Source organism: Callithrix jacchus, chromosome 18 (genome assembly GCF_049354715.1).
Source record: "Callithrix jacchus isolate 240 chromosome 18, calJac240_pri, whole genome shotgun sequence".
NCBI lineage: Eukaryota > Metazoa > Chordata > Mammalia > Primates > Cebidae > Callithrix > Callithrix jacchus.
Genome location: NC_133519.1, coordinates 16,580,753 through 16,602,727, shown reverse-complemented (window position 1 = coordinate 16,602,727; position 21,975 = coordinate 16,580,753). Strand labels below are relative to the sequence as shown.

General features: G+C 48.2%; 1 protein-coding gene across 6 annotated transcripts; it reads right to left on the bottom strand.

Moving 5' to 3' along the window:
* Window positions 1-63: 63 nt before the first annotated feature.
* Window positions 64-21,478, bottom strand: SLC25A44 (solute carrier family 25 member 44). 6 transcript variants are annotated; one of them, XR_013529428.1, is made up of 5 exons: window positions 21,331-21,478; window positions 15,178-17,146; window positions 6,500-6,576; window positions 5,118-5,245; window positions 64-2,660 (listed from the first exon to the last, which is right to left on the bottom strand). XR_013529428.1 is itself a non-coding variant. In XM_035279046.3 (4 exons), exons 2-4 carry the CDS (start codon window positions 15,911-15,913, stop codon window positions 2,469-2,471), a joined length of 1,056 nt encoding a protein of 351 aa, XP_035134937.1. In that variant the 5' UTR covers window positions 15,914-17,146; window positions 21,331-21,478; the 3' UTR covers window positions 64-2,468. The 6 variants fall into 6 exon arrangements, 4 of the variants coding, with proteins under 4 accessions (XP_035134937.1, XP_078212109.1, XP_035134936.1 ...); XR_013529429.1 differs by having other exon boundaries at window positions 15,178-15,815; XM_035279046.3 differs by lacking the exon at window positions 6,500-6,576.
* Between the last annotated feature and the right edge of the window lie 497 nt (window positions 21,479-21,975).

Below are 21,975 nucleotides of genomic sequence, written 5' to 3'. Positions count from 1 at the left end.
CGGGTAGGCGTGGCTGTGCGCGTTGGGATGTACGCGACCCGAAAAACACGCGCAAGCCAAAGCTCGGGGGGCGCAATAAAAACTTTTAATTACATTTCAGAGACTTCGTACAGTGCAACAGTGAATATTCACTGTTAATGTTCACAGGAGTCCATTTTATCAAATGTTCAGAGAGTCTGCCTTTTCATTCCCTTGTTCCTCAATGCTCCCACCAGTTTTCCCGCCTTGGCCAGTCTTCCAGAGTTTTAGTTTTAGTTACCAACCAATACAACCAAGATTCTGTTTTGGACTCCAGGGAGAATGGAAGTCCGTCGTCCCATCCCCACCAAAACATATTTCAGTCAAACCCAATCCCAATCCCTAAAGAATTAGGAAAGTATGGGCCAAGGGTCCTTTTAATTATACACATCACCCTTAAAACTGCGTGTGTGTGAGAAACAGAACGACAGACATATGAAAGGCTGTAAAATACTGCACAAGACAAGACAGAAGGAAAGTCTCGGGGGAGAAACACACTAAGACGCCAGCGGCAGGATCCTACCTCCTGTCGGTGACACTTTCCCTACTGACACTTTCCCCACTGTGCCAGGGAGGGGGAAGGACTGGGACCAGTCTCTAGGGGAGGAAGGAAGCTGACAAAAACCAACTTCCAGAGGCTTCCTTAGAATGAGCTTAAAGAGATGGGAGGGGCCCACTGCTCCATTATATTTGTGGTTCTCAGGGTAAAGAGGTGAGGAGGGGCAGGAAGATTCAGAATGATGAGTGGGTCCAACCCTTTGGATGTGAACATTCCATTCCTGGACAGAAATTGGAGGACTCTCTTCACAAGGTGCAGGGGGAAATAAAATCAAGTGAAAGGGGAAAACCCTCAGAGATCGAGATGGGCAGTGGTGGTAGTGAAGGTAGAGAAACGGTTTTCAGAACCTGTTCTGGCCAAGGTGGAAGAATGTGCAGCAGCCATAAGAAATATCAAGGCTTCAGGTAGCTAGCACCTTTCAAATTGGCACCATGGCCTTTCCCAGGGGGTGGGACCAATAGGGTTTGGAGGACCATCCAAGCCAAATGTCTCAGGTAGAAATGCAGGGTTTGACATGCCTTCTTGTCTATTTGCTGCACCTCTCTACCTGCATCACAGGCTTGGAAGGAGTAGCAGTAGGGAGGATGAGGCAGGGAAGAAGGAGCACTCCTCTCCTATCTCCTGAGGAAAGCATCAGGTAATCTTGGCAGTATCAGGCTGGTAGATGCAGTGGTCCTGGTATCGGGTGACTTCCTGAACTGCTCTTTATGTTCTTCTAGCATCCCTCCACAGGGTACCATGACTGGGATACTTTACATCCAGCGATGTAGAACTTAGAGATCCCCATTGTGAGACATCATTTGTTGCCAAGAGTCTGAGTGATTGGGGACATGTATGTCATGGCTGCCCGGGGCAGGGAATCTCTACTGCCCTCTCCTAGGTTTGGCCTGGATGGATGTGCTCTATCCAGGATCTAGCTGGCCTGGGTGGATGTGCTCGGGAACACATGCCCTCCTGCTGTCTTCTCTATCAACTACTTTCTCAACCTGAGAAAAGTAGACTTGGGTGCTCCAAGTCCAGTGCACCCAAGACAGCCTGATCCACTTTGAAGTGTGCCCACCATGGGAGTCCTCTGGGCTAGGGGACACCCCAGCTTAGACTCTCCTAGGGCTCCTGAGACTGAAGGGACAGGGAACTGGATTGAGGAAAATGCTACATTACATTTTTCTACCTGTCTTAGGAAGGGGTGGGCTCTGACAGCAGGATTGGCGCTTTAGCAGGACTAGTAGCCCGGTTCACAGATGTTAAAAAACACAAACACGCACACACAAAATAAAGTATCAACATTTCTCCCCAATCTAATAACCCCTCCAAAGAGAGGAAGAGTGCTCTGGAGAACCAGAGATTTTTGCTGCTCCTGCTCCTTGTGCAAATAAGTGCCTGGTACCGTAGCCCCAAGTGCAGGGAAAAGCAGAGTCCTCTAGCGGGCAGCTCAGTCCCAAAATAAAAATAAGAAAGGCTAAGAGATGAAGGGCGAGAGGGGTGATAGCAGCAGCTTGGAGTCTGGGCTGAAAGCCCAAGAGGAAGAACCAGTGGTAGTAAGCAAGCTCTATGTACAGCTCTTCTCAGGGTCGCAGGGACACAGATGGAGGGGGAAGCCAGAAGGGCTGGTAGGGTGGAAGGTGGGGTCTTTAGGCCAGTATCGAATACAGGGACTGAGTGAGGGAGCCCAGCTCAGAAGATAATTTTAAATAGTGGGGGCAAGGGATCCAGGCATGGAGCCTCGTCAGCAAGAGCAGTTCAAAGTCTCTATCCCTATCCCAGATAGGCCACCTGGCCCAGGGCAGGGCCGGGTGTGTGGTGGGGGCATTTGGAGACGGTGCTGTCCTCTCCACTCTGTCCCTGACCCACAATAGTGTAGAAAACAGCAGGCTTCTCTCCCCACCGATGGTTACCAGTGTCTCGAGTCCACCAGCTCAGGTCGGAGGCTGAGTTTCTTGAGGCTCTCGTAACCCACCACAATGACAATGGTGGAAGGTGTGGCTGAGATAATTCTGGCCGAGAGGCCCTTCATGAGGCCCCAAGGCCCTTCTTCTGCCATCAGCTGTCTGAAGGTCAGGATGATGGAGTTCTTGCCCTCAACCTGGAAAAGTCAACACAGTGGAGGGGCCATTGCCTATAGTCAGAGCCCTTCTGCTCAATCTCCCTCTGTCTTTGGCTAAAGTGCAGAGAACCAATTTGGGTGTTGGAAGGAGTGGACTCTGCTTGTGAGGGACGGTACAGCACAGTGATTTAGTATGAGTCCTGGGGCCAGACTGCCAGAGTTTGAATTCTGCTCCCCAGCCTACTAACAACATAACCTTGGGTAATTTACTTAACTCTTTGTGCTCCAATTTCCTCAAATATAAAACAGTGATAACAGTACCTGCACCACAAGGTTGTGATAAGCAAGAAAGAAAATAATATTCATAAATACTAACAAAAGTGGTGGCAGACAGTAAATGTACAATCAATGTTAGCTATCGCTGATATCATGAGATAAGCTATGTAGCCATGAATCTCTGGACTGGATGTGCTCTTTGGTGTCAGGGAGGCTGGGTTAAATCCTCTCTAAGAACCTCTGTAGCTGTGCTAGTCTATGATTTTGATTCTGATCATCTCAATCCCTTGAAGCCCCAGAGCTAGATTCTTCCTCTCCATCGCTGCCATCTTTCTTCACACAACCCATGAACGAATATAGGCATCTTCCCTATCACAGTGAAAGCCCGGCCAGGCAGGAATCACTTCTCTCTTCTTTCTTAGCAGTCCCAAACACACACTCCCACCCCAAACTATACCTTTAGAAACCAGCCCTCAGTCCCTCGGCCAATACAGGACAGACGCACTCCTTGTTCATACCTCCCCTTATATGGTACGACCTTCACAAGATATCCCAGCCATGGCTAAGAACATCTCCCTCTTCTACCCTGCCTCCTTCAGCACCTCCTCTACACTCCCCTTCTTCCTCTCCAGTACTCTCTCATGTGACCATCTCTGCTTCCATAACCCTTCCACTTTATCCACAGCCATGTCAAGGACTTTTTCAGCTATGCCTCTGGGTCTTTCCAGCCTGGAAGCTCCTCAAAGTAGAGACCTGTCCTTTCCCTTGGATCTCCTCCTAGAACACTCAGAACAAGGCTCAGGAAAAAATGAGGACTGACCCTGTGCACTTTATTATTTGCAAACCAACCAGATGCCAGTGTATTCATTTTCAAATGGAGGGGGGCACTCTTTCCTAGGGACAAAAATACCTGTATTTATAACCTATCTCCTTCCCAACATCCTGGTACTAGGGAAGCTGATTTTATCCCCAACCTGTTAAACTTATTTTCCTTCCCTCCTCCCCTCACCATAACCCAGTGACTTCACTCTCTTGTACATCTTTGATTCTCCACTATGTCTGATTCTCTGCGAATCAGATATAAAACTTTATACGGAGGCCAGGCACAGTGTCTCACGCCTATAATCCTAGCACCTTGGGAGGCCGAGGCGGGTGGATCACCTGAGGTCAGGAGTTGGAGACCAGCCTGGCCAACATGGTGAAACCCCATCTCTACCAAAAACACAAAAATTAGCTGGGCATGGTGGAGGGCACCTGTAATCCCAGCTACTTCGGAAACTTAGGCAGGAAAATGGCTTGAACCCAGGAGGCGGAGGTTGCAGTGAGCCAAGATCGTACCACTGCACTCCAGGCTGGGTGACAAGAGCAAAACTCCATCTCAAAAAAAAAAAAAAAAAATTTATATGGCAATACCTACTATTTGCACATTGTATATCATCATTCAGATTCTATTTCCTTGATCTAGGGGCTATGTAACTGTCTTTGAGCTGACTGAAGACAAGCATTACTAAGGGTGGTTTTGCTGCACCCACACCATACAATCTGTGAAAGCCATTTAAGAACAGTCACCCTCATAATCCGTAGAGAACTTACTGCCTAGTGGAAAAACCAGACAGACTTACGAATTAACTGAAATCAATATTTCTTATAACTACAAAGCTGCAAAGGAAAGAGTCGTTGACAGGCTATGGCACGGGCATGTGATAGAGGAGAGGTATGTAAGGTGGTTGACAGAGCCAGAAGCATTCCAGGTACTTTAAGGGCTAGGCTAACTTTTTTTTTTCAGTCACCCAGGGTGGAGTGCAGTGGGACGATCTCGGCTCACTGCAACCTCTGCCTCCAGGTTCAAGTGATTCTCCTGCCTCAGCCTCCTGAGTAGCTAGGACTACAGGCGCCCACCACCACACCCAGCTAATTTTTTATTTTTAGTAGAGACGGGGTTTCACCATGTTGGCCAGACTTGTCTTGAACTCCTGAGCTCAGGTGATCTGACTGCCTCGGCCTCCCAAAGTGCTGGGATTATAGGCGTGAGCCACCACGCCCAGCCATGGGATGGCTTCTGTAGATGCTAAGCACACAGAAGGGGCTTAGATGTTCAGGAGAAGACTGACTGGACTAGGGGGCTAGGACACAAAGAGGTCAGGGCAACACTGGAGGGCTCAAAGGTCATGCTTCTAATGGCTTCTCCAGGAGAAGGGTGAGGGAAGTGGCCAGTCTTACCTGCACACGGGTTCGTATGACATCCATGGGATTGGTGAGGATGGAGGCAGTGGCTGCAGCCAGGGGTCCCGAGATGGCTTGAAAGACAATGTGAGGGCACTCCTTAGGACACAGGTAGGAGAGCTGCTCTGGAATCCAGGGAAAGACAATGCCTCAAGACACAAGGTACCACTGGTCTGCCCTTACTGCGCTTGCTGCTTCTACCGGGTAGCTTTCCTAACCCGGACAAACCCTCCGCCCTTTGCCACCTTACACACCTAACTCCTGGCTTTTCTTTTCTCTGTTTCCTTCAAAAAATTCTAAGTCTCAGGCTCTTTCCAGAAGTCATCTTGGTGACACCACCCATTTATTTTGATTTTTTTTTTAGAGAGGGTCTCATTGTGTCACCCAGGTTGGAGTGCGGTGGTGTGATCATGGCTCACTGTAGCCTCAATCTCCCGGGCTCACGCCATCCTCCCACCTCAGCCTCCCCAGTAGCTGGGTCTATAGGCTTGTGCCACCATGCCTAGCTAATTTTTAAAAAAATGTTTTGTAGGCCGGGCACAGTGGTGCGTGCATGCAATACCAGCACTTTGGGAGGCCGAGGCTGGCGGATCACGAGGTCAGGAGATTGAGACCATCCTGGCTAACGCAATGAAACCCCATCTCTGCTAAAAATACAAAAAATTAGCCAGGTGTGGTGGCACATGCCTGTAGTCCCAGCTACTGGGGAGGCTGAGGAAGGAGGATCACTTGAACCCAGGAGGTGGAGGTTGCAGTGAGCCAAGGTTGCATCTCTGCACTCCAGCCTGGGTGACAGAGCAAGACTCTCAAAAAAAAAAAAAAAGTTTTGTAGAGACAGATTTCACCCTGTTGTCCAGGCTGGTCTTGAACTCCTGAACTCAAGCAATCCTCCTGTCTCAGACTCCGAAAGTGTTGGAATTACAGGTGTGAGCCATTGCACCTAGCCAACATCATCCATTTAAACAGAACAAAATTCCTTGGAGAGGGGGATTTCAGATCTCTTTGCTTGCTGACTCCTTTCATCTGATGAGCAGAAAATCCTTCCTGATGTAAAAGCCTTATGCCTCTTTGCTCTGTTTCTCCTAACTCAGAGGCTAGAAAAGCATAATGTAAATATTTGCTTCTATATGAGTAACTATATGAGTAACTCTGGTAGGATCCATTAGAAACCAGTGACATGGCCAGGTGGTGGTGGCTCACGCCTGTAATCCTAGCACTTTGGGAGGCCCAGATCAGTAGATCAGTTGAGCCCAGGAGTTTGAGACCAGACTGGACAACATGGTGACACCCCCCCTCTACCAATAATACAAAAATTAGCCGGGCATGGTGGTACAGGCCTGTATTCACAGCAACTTGGGAGGATGAGGTTAGAGGATCACCTGAGTCCTGGAAGTAGAGACTACAGTGAGCCATGATCATGCCACTGCACTCCAGCCTGGGCAAGCAGAGTAAGACCCTGTCTCAAAGAAAAATAAAAAATAAAAAATAAAATAAAAACCAGTGACACTGACTGTCTCTATAGAAGGGAACGAGGTGACTGTGGTGAGTGAGGAGCCTTTTCATTGCATACTACATACCCTTTTTTAACTTTTGAATTTTAAACCATGTTCATGTTTTAAAAAATAAAAACAATTAATATTAAAAATAGTCACATCCAGGCCGGGCGCGATGGCTCATGCCTATAATTCCAGCACTTTGGGAGGCTGAGGCAGGTGGATCACGAGGTCAAGAGATCAAGACCATCCTGGTCAACATGGTGAAACCCCGCCTCTACTAAAAATACAAAAATTAGCTGGGCATGGTGGCACGTGCCTGTAGTCCCAGTTACTCGGGAGGCTGAGGCAGGAGAATTGCCTGAACCCAGGAGGCGGAGGTTGCGGTGAGCCGAGATCACGCCATTGCACTCCAGTCTGGGTAACAACAGCGAAACTCCATCTCAAAAATAAAAATCAAAAATAAAAATAGTCACATCCTACAATGAGCACTTTTCTCCAGCCTGTATCAAGAAAGAAAAATTCATCTTTCAAAATGCTAATGAAGATAGAATGGTACCCAGAGTCACCCATCCCAGTACCACTGAGAGGTCTACCTGCAATTGCATTTTATTTTTTCTCTCTCTGGAGGTCAAAGACAAGCGTTCATTCATTTATTTAACAAAGACTTATTGAGTAACTACGATGAGTGGGTCATCTTGGGTCCTGAGGATTTAACTGTGAATACAAGAGCCTCAAATTCCTGCGCTTAGGAAATTTATATTCTAATATGAGGAGACGTTAACAAAGAAAAAGCAAATACATAGCTGTGCCGGCAGGTATGTGCTATAGATAAAAATAAAGCAGGAAAGGCAGATAGGGAGACCAAGGGCGGAGGGTAAGGGGTTGTCATTTTATTTATTTATTTTCTCAGATCTTGCAGGGATAAAGGATGAAAGCCCATTCCAAGAAGGTCAAGTCCAAGCAAAGACCTGAAGAAGACAGCACAAGCCATATGGATCTATGCACAGAGCTTTCAAAGCAAGAGATAATGTCCTATGCAAGGGCCCTGAGGCGCGAGCAGACAGAAAGTATTCCCTGCAGCAAGTCCAGTATCCTGGAGCAGTATGAGTGAGGGAAGGAGCAATAGATGAGATTCAAGAAGTAAGTCACTTAGGATTTTCTCTTCCATAGTTCAGTTGTCATACCTTTAAGAATTTTCTCGGCCGGGCGCGGTGGCGCGTGCCTGTAATCCCAGCACTTTGGGAGGCCGAGGTGGGTGGATCACGAGGTCAAGAGATCGAGACCATCCTGGTCAATATGGTGAAACCCCGTCTCTACTAAAAATATAAAAAATTAGCTGGGCATAGTGGCGCGTGCCTGTAGTCCCAGCTACTCAGGAGGCTGAGGCAGGAGAATTGCTTGAACCCAGGAGGCGGAGGTTGCGGTGAGCCAAGATCGCGCCATTGCACTCCAGCCTGGGTAACAAGAATGAAACTCTGTCTCAAAAAAAAAAAAAAAAAGAATTTTCTCCTCATGCTCCTACTTTTAGTAGTTTGTGGCCAGGGAGAAGCAGGGAGGTGGAGGCTAGCAGGGCAGAAGTGAGAGCTTCCAAGTCCCAGCAGGCATGGCAGAATTCCTTAAGCCTTACCAGAACCACCTCTCCCCCAGTTCTAACTACTTTCTTCCCCAGAATCAGCGTACAAACAGAACAAAGTGAATTGGTGGTTCCGCCTCACATGTGTCCTGTTTCTCCCAAGAAAAGGCATTTTGCAATCATTAAACAGTGGCTCAGGCCTTTGGGAGCGTGAAGTGAGTGATCACCTAAGCTCAGGAATTCAAGACCAGCTTGGCCAACATGGTGAAACCCCATCTCTACTAAAAATACAAAAAAAATTGGCCAGGTGTGGTTGCAGGTGCCTGTAATCCCAGCTACTTGGGAGGCTGAGGCAGGTGAACTGCTCAAACCCAGGAGGCAAAGATAGCAGTGAACCAAGACCACATCATTGTACTCCAGCCTGAGCAACAAGAGGGAAACTCCATTTGAAAAAAAAAATTAGCCGGGCGCGGTGGCTCATGCCTGTAATCCCAGCACTTTGGGAGGCCGAGGCGGGCAGATCACGAGGTCAAGAGATTGAGACCATCCTGGCCAACGTGGTGAAACCCCGTCTCTACTAAAAATACAAAAATTAGCCAGGCTTGGTGGCACATGCCTGTGGTCCCAGCTACTTGGGAGGCTGAGGCGGGAGAATCGCTTGAACCCAGGAGGTGGAGATTGCAATGAGCCGAGATTGTGCCACTGCACTCCAGCCTGGCAACAGAGCAAAACTCCATCTCAAAAAAAAAAAAAAAAAAAGAAAGAAAAGAAAAAAATATTAAGACAAAAATAGACCGGGCACGGTGGCTCAAGCCTGTAATCCCAGCACTTTGGGAGGCTGAGGCGGGCGGATCACGAGGTCAAGAGAGCGAGACCATCCTGGCCATGGTGAAACCCTGTCTCTAATAAAAATATAAAAACTAGCCGGGCGTGGTGGCATGCGCCTGTGGTCCCAGCTACTTGGGAGGCTGAGGCGGGAGAATCGCTTGAACCCAGGCGGAGGTTGCAGTGAGCTGAGATTGCACCACTGCACTCCAGCCTGGCGACAGAGTATGACTCCATCTCAAAAAAAAAAAAAAAAAAACTGTAGCATATGAACTGGCATTGCCTGCCTCCTTGGGCCTGTGTATACTGGCCTCCAGGCCTGCAAGCTACAGCAGGATCCAGATTCCAATGTTAATCATGTACATATGCCATTTTCCTGGGCCTTGGGGAGAGGATGAAACACAAAGGCAAGAAAGTGGTAGAAATAACTTCATGTTAGGCCAGGCACATTGACTCGTGCCTGTAATCCCAGCACTTTGGGAGGCCGAAGCATGTGGATCACTTGAGGTTAGGAGTTCAAGAACAGCCTGGCCAACATGGTGAAACTCTGTCTCTATTAAAAATACAAAAAATTAGATGAGTGAGGTTGCGGCCAGGTGTTGGGAGGTACAATAGTGAACAAAAACAAACATCGTCCCCATTCCTATAGTCCCAGCTGCTCCGGAGGCTGAAGCACGAGAATTGCTTGAACCCAGGAGTTCAAGGCTGCAATGAGCCAAGATCATGCCACTGCACTCTAGAGTCTACATGACAGAGCAGGACTCTGTCTCAAAACAAACAAACTGGTCAGGTGCGGTGGCTCACGCCTATAATCCCAGCACTTTTCGAGGCCGAGGCAGGTAGATTGCTTGAGGTCAGGAGTTCGAGACCAGCCTGGCCAACATGGTGAAACCCCGTCTCTATTTAAAAAAAAAGAAAAGAAAACAAAGCTCGAACGAACTCCACATCTTTCATTCTTCTCCGTTATTCATTCAAGAAACACTGAAGAATCTCTTGTCTACCAGGCAAAAGATGAATCCAGGCTGACTTGGTTTAAGTCCCTCTTGGCCAAGACTGGCTTGACCTTGGACAAGTATTTAATGATCTAAATGAGAATTTACTTAATACTAGATGCCAGGCACCGTGACAAGTACCAGACATACAACAGAGATGTGGCCAGGGAGATGCTTTCATGGAACTCATCATATTCTAACTAAAGAGCTAGGAGTTGAGGGTAAAATACCTGCAAATTATGACAAGTACTAAAAAGAAAACAAGGTACTAAAATATATATAAACAGAAAGAGCCCTCTTTCCAATAGGATAAAGTCCTTTTTGTAAAGATGACATGTAAGTTGAAGCCTGAAGGATGAGAAGGAGCCAGCCACATAAAGAACAGGGGTAAGGGTGTCTGGGCAGAGAACATTATCTGCAAAGGCCTTGAGGTAAGATCAGAGCTTGATGTGTACCAGGAACTGAGGAAAGAGCAGTGAGGGAGAGAAGAGTGGCACAAAGTGAGGCTGGAAAAGCAGACAGGAGTCAGATCAATGGAGAGGTATAGACAGTGGAAAGGAAAATTGATTTTATTCTAGATGCCAGTAAGCCAGTACTGGCAGAGTTTAAGCAAAAGGGAGTGGCAAGAACCAGTCTATTAATTCAAAAATATTTACCAAGCAGTTAAGGTTTACCAGACCTTAAGTCAGGTGTTGGGAGGTACAATAGTGAACAAAAGCAGACATGGTCCCTATTCTTATAGAACACTTACATCGCAGGGTTATTGTGAGACTGGAATTATGAGATATATAAGCCCTTACACAGAGCCCTGGCACATGTGGGCATTCAATAAATGTTACCTTCCTCCCCTTTCCAAGAACCTTTCCATGTAGTAGAGGAAAGGAACACACAAATAACATCAAGGCAAATGTATAACTGCCTTAAGATTCAACGCTGTGGGGATGAAAAGGGGGAAAGATCACTTCTGGGTTAAGGGTTACATGGAGAGGAAGGAAGAGGAGGCAACAAAGAGCACTTAAGGCTGGGCGCAGTGGCTCACGCCTATAATCCCAGCACTTTGGGAGGCCGAGGCGGGTGGATCACAAGGTCAAGAGGTCGAGACCATCCTGGTCAACATGGTGAAACCCCGTCTCTACTAAAAATACAAAAATTAGCCAAGCATGGTGGTGCGCGCCTGTAGTCCCAGCTACTCGGGAGGCTGACGCAGGAGAATTGCTTGAACCCAGGAGGCAGAGGTTGCAGTGAGCTGAGATCACACCATTGCACTCCAGCCTGGGTAACAAGAGCGAAACTCCGTCTCAAAAAAAAAAAAAAAGGCCGGGCGTGGTGGCTCAAGCCTGTAATCCCAGCACTTTGGGAGGCCAAGGCGGGTGGATTGCAAGGTCAAGAGATCGAGACCATCCTGGTCAACATGGTGAAACCCTGTCTCTACTAAAAATACAAAAAATTAGCTGGGCACGGTGGCACGTGCCTGTAATCCCAGCTACTCAGGAGGCTGAGGCAGGAGAATTGCCTGAACCCAGGAGGCGGAGGTTGCGGTGAGCCAAGATCGCGCCATTGCACTCCAGCCTGGGTAACAAGAGCGTACTCTGTCTCCAAAAAAAAAAAAAAGAGCACTTAAGGTAAGTCATGACTGCACCAACGGTAAATGAACCTGGGGGGCATTTCGGCACCGTGGTAGGAGAGGTGATGTACGGTTGAGGAACTGTGCACCACCTGCTCAGGCCTCAGAACGGACTGCATATGCCTAGGGGAGAAGTAAGAGATTTCACTGTTAAGGGAGGCTGAAGCCAGGCTGAAGAGTTTGGATTTTATTCAGTAAGCAGTGGAAGCCACTGAACATGACAACTAGAGTTGAAAAGATCAGTCCATTAGACATGTATGTCATTAGACGAGAAGAAAGAGAACTTAGGAGGGAACAGCTACAAGGCTGATGCAGCAGTCTGGGAGGAAGGTAACAGAGGCCCTCTGGGAAGGGTTTTCCCGTCAGGGAAGGCAGTAGGAATAAAAGTTGGGAAAGAAATTCTGCAGTCACCAGGACTAGATATGGGGACAAGAAAGAAGGAGTGGTCAAGCACAATCCTAAGGCTTCAGTCTCGGTGATCTGGAGAATAACAAGGCCACTGACAGATGAAAGTAAGTAAGAAAAGAGAGCCAGCTCAGGATGAGGACTAGTTAATTCAGAAAGTTTTAGACATAAGTAGATCGTCTAGATGGAGAAGTCCCACAGTCAGAATGTCTGTGCAGAGCTCTCAACAGGTTGGTATAAGAATGGAAGTAGAGATGATGGACACATCGGAAAAATGCAGCTCTAATTGTGAATACAGTCAAGTGAGGAGAGAAGGCTAAAGACGCCTCCAGAGAAAATGCCCACATTTCCTGAGAAGCTTTTTTAACATTAAAGGGTAGAATCCAGGAACCTGACTTTATATATATATATACAACTATATATATATATGTCTATAGATGTATATATATATATATACACATACCCTTTTTTTAAAAAAAAGATGGGGTTTCACCATGATGGCCAGGCTGGTCTTGAACTCCTGACCTCAGGTGATCCAACCACCTCGGCCTCCCAAAGTGCTAGGATTACAGGCGTGAGCCACTGCACCCGGCCGGAACCTGACTTTTAACAAATACCCCAGCGGAAACACTGTGCTAAACAGAAGTAATAGAGCTAGCAAAAAAAAAAGAAAGGCTGGGCGCAGTGGCTCACACCTGTAATCCCAGCACTTTGAGAGGCTGAGGCAGGAGGATCACCTGAGTTCAAGGTTTCGAGACCAGCCGGGCCAACATGAGAAACCCTGCCTCTACTGAAAATACAAAAATCAGCTGGGGTGTGGTGGCAGGCACAATCTCAGCTACTCTGAAGGCTGAGGCAGGAGAACAGCTTGAACCCAGGAGGCAGAGGTTGCAGTGAGCCAGGATCACACCACTGCGCTTCAGCTTGGGCGACAAAAGCGAAACTCCGTCTCAAAAAAAAAAAAAAAAAGGTGGGGGCAGGGCGCGGTGGCTCACACCTGTAATCCCAGCACTCTGGAAGGCCAAGGCAGGTAGATCACCTGAGACTGGGGGTTGGAGACCAGCCTGACTAACATGGAGAACCTCTACTAAGAATACAAAATTAGCCAGGCGTGGTGGCTCATGCCTGTAATCCCAGCTACTTGGGAGGCTGAGGCTGGACGATCACTTGAACCTGGGAGGTGGAGGTTGCGGTGAGCCGAGATTGCGCCACTGCACTCCAGACTGGGTAACAAGAGTGAAACTCCGTCTCAAAAAAAAAGAAGAAAGAAGAAGGAAGAAGAGTCAGCAGCAGCAGCAATAATCAGAAAAACAAAAGAAGCACCAGGAAAGTACAGAGCCACAAAAAAACCGAAATCATTACAGGTTAAGAAGACATCAAAATTTTGGTCAGAAAAGTTTCCAGTGGGGTAGGACAGAATGCCCACTACCAAGGATTAGGAGCCAACAGCTGGGCTTATGGAGGCTGCAAACGTAGGCTGCCCTCATGGGAGTTTCGTAGTTACTCAAAGCTATGGATGGATGTCCAGGGTAGCAGGTACACACAAGTCCTGCTCTTGCCCTTTAAGAAGGCAGTCTGGCAGTATGTTTACAAAAGCCCTCAAAAATGTTATCTTTGACTCAGTAACCCCATTTCTATGAAATAGGAAATACGTAAAAAGTAAAATGTCTTATGAACAAAGATACATTATAGGAGTAGAGAGGTTCAAGGTTATATCACACCTTGAATTTATTTATTTATTTATTTAATTTAAAATTTTTTTTTTTTTTTTTTTTTAAGACAGGGTCTCACCATGTTGGCCAGGCTGGTCTTGAACTCCTGACCTCAGGTGATCCACCCACCTTAGCCTCCCAAAGTGCTGAGATTACAGGAGTGAGCCGCCACGCCCGGCCACACCTTGAATTTAACGATGCTGAGGGACCAGTGTCTCATGGCAATAATCCCAGCATTTTGGGAGGCCGACGTGGGCAGATCATGAGGTCAGGAGTTCAAGACCAGCCTGATCAACATAGTGAAATAACATCTCTACTAAAAATACAAAAATTAGCCAAGCATGGTGGCACACACCTATAGTCTCGGCTACTCAGGAGGCTGAGGCACAAGAATCTCTTGAATGCAGGAGATGGAGGTTGCAAACCAAGATCTCACCACTGCACTCCAGCCTGGTGACAGAGTGAGACTCTGTCTCAGAAAAAAAAAAAAAAATGCGGGCCGGGTGCAATGGCTCAAGCCTGTAATCCCAGCACTTTGGGAGGCTGAGGCGGGTGGGTCACGAGGTCAAGAGATCGAGACCATCGTGGTCAACATGGTGAAACCCCGTCTCTACTAAAAATACAAAAAATTAGCTGGGCATGGTGGCGCGTGCCTGTAATCCCAGCTACTCAGGAGGCTGAGGCAGAAGAATTGCCTGAACCCAGGAGGCGGAGGTTGTGGTGAGCCGAGATCGCGCCACTGCATTCCAGCCTGGGTAACAAGAGCAAAACTCGGTCTAAAAAAAAAAAAAATGCTGGGCCGGTCGCACGCAGAGTGGCTCACGCCTGTAATCTCAGCACTTTAGGAGGCCAAAGCAGATGGATTACGAGGTCTGGAGTTAAGACCAGCCTGGCCAAGATGGTGAAACCCCATCTCTACTAAAAATACAAAATTTAGCCGGGTGTGGTGGCAGGTATCTGTAATCCCAGTTACTCGGGAGGCTGAGGCAGAGAATTGCTTGAACCCAGGAAACGGAGGTTTCAGTGACCCAAGATTGTGCCACTGCCCTCCAGCCTGGGCAACAGAGTGAGACTCTGTCTCAGAAAAAAAAGAAAAAAATGCTGAGGAAAAACATCCACCTCAAAAGCTTACTATTAGCCATCAGATTCATCTTCAAATCCCAAACACGGCTTTTGTCCTCCCCCACCTTCCAGTGACTCCAAAGCACACAGAGCATATGCTGCACACCGTTTTAGTCTTTCCATTCCCCCACTACATTGGAAGCTCCTTGAAAGTAAGAACCATGTTTCATGCAGCTTTAAATCCTCCTGGATTCAAACATTTGCTGAATGAATGTCCCATTCCCCCATTAAATCTCACCTCCACTCTAACATGCACCAACCCGATTAGAAATCCCACCTTCCTCCCCACTGTCCTGGCCCCTGCTTACCTGCGTAGAAGTGATAGAAGGGCCACCAGACGGCACTGTTGGGGATATAGGTAAGCAGTGAAGCCACGTAGCCTCGATAGAAGCCACGCAGTCCATCAGCCCGCAGGATCTGCTTGATGATGTCCTTGGTTTGGCCAAAGGCAACTATACCTTGTCCCTCTAGGTTCCCCCGCACCTGAAAGCGGCCCATTTTCTCACCCTTGCGCTGCATCATCAGGTGTTGGGAGACTACATCAATGGGCACTGTGATGCTCTGGGCCACAAGGGAGGCTGAGCCACCAGCCACCAGTGATTTGACTGTGTTGCTCTGGCTATAGTCAGCTACAAACTTCCGGGTGAGCTCATAAGTGGTGACATAACACTGGCCAGAGATGAGGGTGAAGGTATTGACCAGGAACCCCCGGTAGAGGCCAGTGATACCATCTGCTCGCAGGATCTTGATGAAGGCATCAAAAGTCCCATGGTAGAGGCTCTTCCCCTTCTGCACTTGCAACCGGGTGCGGATGAGGGTGAATGGGTAGACGCTGACACGGATCATCATTGTCATTGCCACACCAAACACGTAGAACTTCTTCTTGTCCAGGTGTTCCCACTCGATGATCTGGATGTTTCGTTTGTCCTCCATGGTGTCTGAAGACCTGGGAGTCGAGCAGCATGGAGGGATGAGAGGAAGGAGGCTGGAACTTTGTGCTTTCCCCTTCTGGCTGGGCTCTGAAGCCCCATTCTCAGGCCTCATCTCCTGGACAGTCACCTGCCCAAAGCTTGGACTCTACCCAGCCTGGCTCTGTCAATCCCCACTTGAATCTTCCTTTATAGATCAGGAGAATGTCCCCTTCTCTGTCCTTGGCCAGGCATTCCTTACTCAGGTTCCCTCCCCTAGAAACTGTCCCTCACTTCAGTGATTCTCCTGGCTCCATGCCCTCCTCAGCTCCCTACCCCAGCTTACAGGATCTTCTATCCTGACTCTCTGCCTCTGTCTAGGCCCTGGTGTCACCACCCTGGCCAGGGAGTATTCTTTTTGTCTGGCTCACCCAGGCAGAGCTCAGGATGCTATGGACAACTAAATACCTGGCAGGAAGCAGGGCCTTTAGGCAGGTGAATGAGATGTCAGTAAGTTACATTTAGGGGGCTCCTGAAGGTTGAAAGGGACTGTTTCAGTTTTGATGCTCCTGGGCCCACTGAGGAGGCACCACCTTTGGCCCTGCAGTCAGCAGGGTTCCTGTGATCGCCACCTACCAGCCAACTCATTTTGTCTCTGGTTTCCCTTGCTGGCCCCTCAGAGCTCCCCTGATCCATACTTACTACATTTATATGATATTTTCTCCCATCTGCATTGGAAGAAAGTGTAGGGAAGAGGGCAAGTGGGGCTTTCACAGCACAGGGCACCCCCCATCACCTCCCTCTCCTCCAGCAAAAGGAGCTAGAAAGTCAGGAACAGGCCAAAGGGCAGAGTCCTCTTTGGTTATTAGATAACTCACTCTGAGAAAAACAGAAAAGAACCACCTGAGAGCTCAGTAGTTTCCCTGAAGAGTCTGGAGAACTACAGAGTACAGGACACATTGGACCCCAGGCTTTTAACTCTAAGCACATAAACCACAAACTCAGTCTTAGACAATGAAGGCGGAGAAGTGACAGAGAAGATAGACTCTGACTTCAAGAAACCGTCTGTTCAAGGAGACACCATATTGCTCTGGAGAATAGACACAAGATACAGAGGGAAAGGCCGGACGCGGTGGCTCATGCCTATACTCCCAACACTTTGGGAGGCCAAGGTGGGAGGATCACCTCAGCCCAGGAGTTCAAGACCAGCCTAGGCAACATAGGGAGACCCCATCTCAACAGTATATAAAAATAAGCATAGGGGCATGCATCTGTGGTCCCAGCTACTTGGGAGGCTGAGGTGGGAAGATCGCTTGAGCCTGGGATGTTGAGGCTGCAGTGAGTCGTGATCACACCACTGCATTCCAGCCTGGGAGACACAGAAAATAAAGAAAAGAAAAACATAGAAAGGGATGGAAACCAGAGCATGTTAATGCACATGTAGCCCTCATGTTAAGTGTATCCAATGCCTAGAATTTCAAACAAAACTAGCAAGCTTACTAACTTAAAAACTATATAAAATCAGGAGCTTCACATTTTGGAAATGTCAAACCATAGGATATCATTTATTAAACATACTTACATGTGGTAATACGATGTGCTCCAGTGTAGCCCACCGCTGTTCGGTAAGATACTAGAAATTTTCAGCCAGAAAGGGACAGTGGGAAGATAAATCCCAGGAAGTGGGAAGCAGGGGCTCCCCAGACTTAAAGAGAAATCCCAACAGCTGAGAAAGGAGGTGGCCACATCACAGGGACAACTCTAGGGGGCTGAAACATTCTACACTAGCAATTCCAGTGGTAAACCTCGTGCCAAGCATCTAATCAGAGTCCATCCTCAACCCCCTTCCCCAAGCAAAGGTCCCAACTCAGGTTTCAGGTAGCTTTTATTCCATGAGAACCACCTTTGGTTTACCAAGGAAGCAAGGGCAGCTTTTCAGGATTCCCTGAGCTGGGCAATATCACTTTCATTGAAATAGGGACAACCTGCAGTGCAAACTGAATACTTGAGAGTTGAGGGAAAACCTCCGCTTCAAGGTAAGGAATGAGGGAGGGGCACATAACCCGCACAGGCTTCCTACAGGACAAAGCCCTTTGAACAAAGGATAATCCACGTAGATAGTGAAAGGGAGAAGACAATGGCTTGGAAAAGAGGAGACAGAAGTCAACTGGATTAGAAAAATTGGAAATTCTAGGCTGTGGAAATCGAGCTAGAGGCAAAGTTCTGCCTCAAGAGAACCCCTAGAACAATGATATGCCACTTGCTGTAGGCAAAGGTGGCCTTCCTCCCCAGTCTCAGCCTCGGGGACCCACTAAGTCCTGTGGGACAATATTCTCCTTTGAGCCCTTCAAAAGGTGGTCACTGCCTCTCCTGCCCCAGAGGGGCTACCATCCAGGGCTGCAAGATCATATTTCCAACACTGGTGAGAAGATACGGAGAAACACTAGGATTGACTGACTACTACCTCATGTCATCCTCACAATTTAACTTGTGTACAGTTAGACACTTCTGATAAATGAGGAAATGGAGGATCAGATACATTTACCCTAACAGGCCCAAGGTCACATAACAGGTCAATGGAAAGGCAGATATGAGCCAAGATTTCTCCTCTACTCCACCATGCCTTCTACCCCATGGGATCTGAAGAATTCTAACACAAATCACTGTTTAAAGCCAAGTCATTCCCACCTCTGGGAGGCAAAATTAATGCCCTTATCACTGCAGGTCACTCAACGATTAAGCGTAAGCTCCTGGCCATGCAGATGCTCGGAGACTTCTTGCAGCTCGGTTCCACAGAAACCAAGAGCTGCCTCTGCTTTCCTAGTGTGTCTGTGGAGTGACCAAACTTAGTGACTGAGCAGTCACGTTGTCAACACAAGACAAACACAGCAGGACTCAAGCAGGAGGGCCTCCTGCCAGGCACATGCGAAATGCGTGCTCTGCAGGGCAGAGGGTCAGAGCAACTAAAACACAGAGCAACCAGGGGTTCTGTTCCAGGACTTGGCTTCATGGCACCTTCTCAGTTTATCAAGCTGAACCACCAAGTACCAGCATCTCCTGATGAGAAATCCTAAGGCAGGATCCAATTTCCCCGCTCGCCTCCATTTCTCACATATGCTAATCTATTTTAAACTCCCACAAGGAAGTGAGGACTTTCTGAGGCAGGTAACTCCTATCCAAGAGTCATGCAACAGAAGGAGAGAGGGCACTGCACCCACTCCCTTTACCCCTTCAAAAGGGGCAGGCTGCTCCTAAAAGGTGGGATCTCAGCCTGCTCTTTGTTACGTAACTTCCAAACTTCTTGCGGAAACATCAATCCCATTCTTCTTGTTTTACCCGCTGAAAAATCCTCTTTGCAGATACCTGTATGCAAAGTTCCTTCAGCCTTCCCTTCTCCCTATTCGGTCAGCCCAACTTCTTCATGGCTTTTTCTCAGACCCTCATGTGCATGGCTCCAATTCTGGATTTTCTTCCACTTTTTCACACTGCTCAGGCACAAATGTTGAAGTGCTTTCTCTGGGAACCTAACAGGTGACCCAGAATTGGTGAGCACTATGTCTTGAAGTCATCAAGTGATATATTAAAGGCAGAGCTCCCACTATAGACCCTACCAATGGAAAAGGACAAATTGGCCCAGGGGCATATGCGTCCTCCTCCCCACCTCTACTCTCCTTGTACAAGAAAATTCACATGGGACTATTCACTAGGTTCTGGGATAAGATTCTGGCTCAAGAGAAGTAAGTGTCACCTGGAAGGCAAGGTCATACAACGGGAAGAATATCAGCAATCAGAAGATCCATGTTTGAGTTTCACTCCCATTACTCATTACTGTAAAACTGGAACCAAGTCACTTCACCGAAATTCAGTTTCCTTATCTGTTGAATCAGGCTAATAAAGCCTATCAATGTTGTATACGAGTTGTGGTGCAACTTATATGAGTTAACAATTGTGGAGGCATTTTGTTAACAGAAAGCATTACCATTACAAAAAGTTCTACCGGACAGTGATGCTCTAATTCCTTGCTACCCAAGGAAGACTATCGCATGGACATCAAGTGCCACAGACTAACAGCATGGACATCACCTGGGAATCTGTTAGAAATACAGAATTTCAGGCCGGGCACAGTGGCTCAAGCCTGTAATCCCAGCACTTTGGGAGGCCGAGGCGGGTGGATCATGAGGTCAAGAAATCGAGACCATCCTGGTCAACATGGTGAAACCCCGTCTCTACCAAAAATACAAAAAATTAGCTGGGCACGGTGGCACGTGCCTGTAATCCCAGCTACTCAGGAAGCTGAGGCAGAAGAATTGCCTGAACCCAGGAGGTGGAGGTTGCGGTGAGCCAAGATCGCGCCATTGCACTCCAGCCTGGGTAACAAGAGCGAAACTCCGTCTCAAAAAAAAAAAGAAATACAGAATTTCAGCCGGCACAGTGGCTCACGCCTGTAATCCCAACACTTTGCGAGGACGAGGTGGGCGGATCACGAGGTCAGGAGTTCAAGACCAGCCTGGCAAACACAGTAAAATCCCATCTCTACTAAAAATACAAAAATTAGCCAGGCATGGTGGCACACACCTGTAATCCCAGCTACTCAGGAGGTTGAGGCAGGAGAATTGCTCGAACCCAGGAGGTGGAGGTTGTAGTAAGCCGAGACCATGCCATTGCACTCCAGCCTGGGTGACAGAGCAAGACTCCATCTCAAAAAAAAAAAAAAAGAAAGAAAGAAATACAGAATTTCAGAGTGTACCCAGACCTGCTGAATAAGAATATTTAAAGCACTGCTTTAAATATTAAGGATTGTCAGTATTATAAGAATTATAACAACTACTCCAGGACTCTGGGACCATTAATGGCTAGGTTAGGAGCGCTCTGACTCCATCCTAACTTGTCACTGGAACTGAGCACAAATGATGACCACTTGATCGATTCATACCTTTTCTAATCAAATCATCTTCTACAACTCCTGACAAGACACCCATGGGTCCCCACTTCTCGGCTGGAAACAGGGAGAGTAGAGACCAACATTCTCTATTCCTTCTGTTCTCCCTATTGCATCTAAATCCTGGGAGCTATTTACCACATGAACATGAATATATTTACGTGTTTGCCCTCTTGTCCTACTGAATATACATTTCCCTAAGGGAGGTCCCTGGGGATGCCTCCGACCTCTCCTTCGAGATAATCTCCTCCCTACCTCGGACATGGTGAGATTCCCATCTTTCCTTTGGTCTGCCGTAGGTATCCACGTGATCCCTCATCACAGACACCACATGACAATCCTCTCCATGTACTCCATGGGACAACCCCTTTATGCAGCCTCTGTTCTGGCCCCCCACCCCACCCCTGCACTCTGGGTCTTCGAACATGCACCTTGCCGTGCTTCTTCCTCCGCTGTCAGCTAATCTCATGCTCCTCTGCCAGGAAGAGATGCCTCACTGGAGTTGTCCTTTACTCCCCAAACTGCATGGCACCGTAGATATCCTTTGCCTCATTGACAAGTGCAGATCCTCAGAGACCTGAGTTGTCAGGCACCCCGAGCCGGTGGCTTCTTACCTTCTCAGACTCCGGCGGCTTCACCGCGTCTGAGGCAAACTCCAAGCCCGGACCTCTAGGCCGCAGCCCCCACTCTATCGGCCGTTCCCAGTGAATGCCGTCCGCCGGTCGCATCTTCCTCCATCTCGACTCGGCTCCCGGTACTACCGGAACCGGAAATTTGGACTCCTTCAATACCGCCCCCCGAGGATGAACAGTCGGCGATTCCACCAATGGTGTTTGAGCCTTTGAGCCTCCCCAGGAGCGAGGATGGGCGGCCCTTCCGAGAACAGACTGCCTCCTGGCGGCCATCTTGGATTTGGGCAGTAGCCACGCCTTCTTTACCTTCGTTATGCCCTCAGCGTTAAGGCGCCTGCGTGTGGTGCTTTTGCTCTTTCTAATTGGCAGAAATTGAATCACCAGACGCTTCGTGAAGATCCAGTTGTAAATGGTGTCACCTTGTGTTTGGGGGTGTTGGAACCTTCATATTCAAATCAAGAATGTGCGCAGTGGCGTGGCTCACGCCTGTAATCCCAGAATTTTGGGAGGCCGAGGCGGGCGGATCACCTGAAGTCAGAAGTTCGAGAGCAGCCTGGCCGCCTTGGCGAAACCCCCGTCTCTACTAAAAATACGAAATAAATTAACCAGGAGTGATGGCGCGCGCCC

Bases quoted from the DNA above. Each gene is read 5' to 3' on its own strand.
- SLC25A44 (XM_035279046.3), bottom strand. From the start codon at position 15,913: ATGAGGCCTGAGAATGGGGCTTCAGAGCCCAGCCAGAAGGGGAAAGCA. The intron at 5,246-15,177 runs GTAAGCAGGGGC...CCTGGATTCCAG, and splicing joins CTTCTATCACTTCTACGCAG to AGCAGCTCTCCTACCTGTGT. The intron at 2,661-5,117 runs GTAAGACTGGCC...TGACTTTTCCAG, and splicing joins TCATACGAACCCGTGTGCAG to GTTGAGGGCAAGAACTCCAT.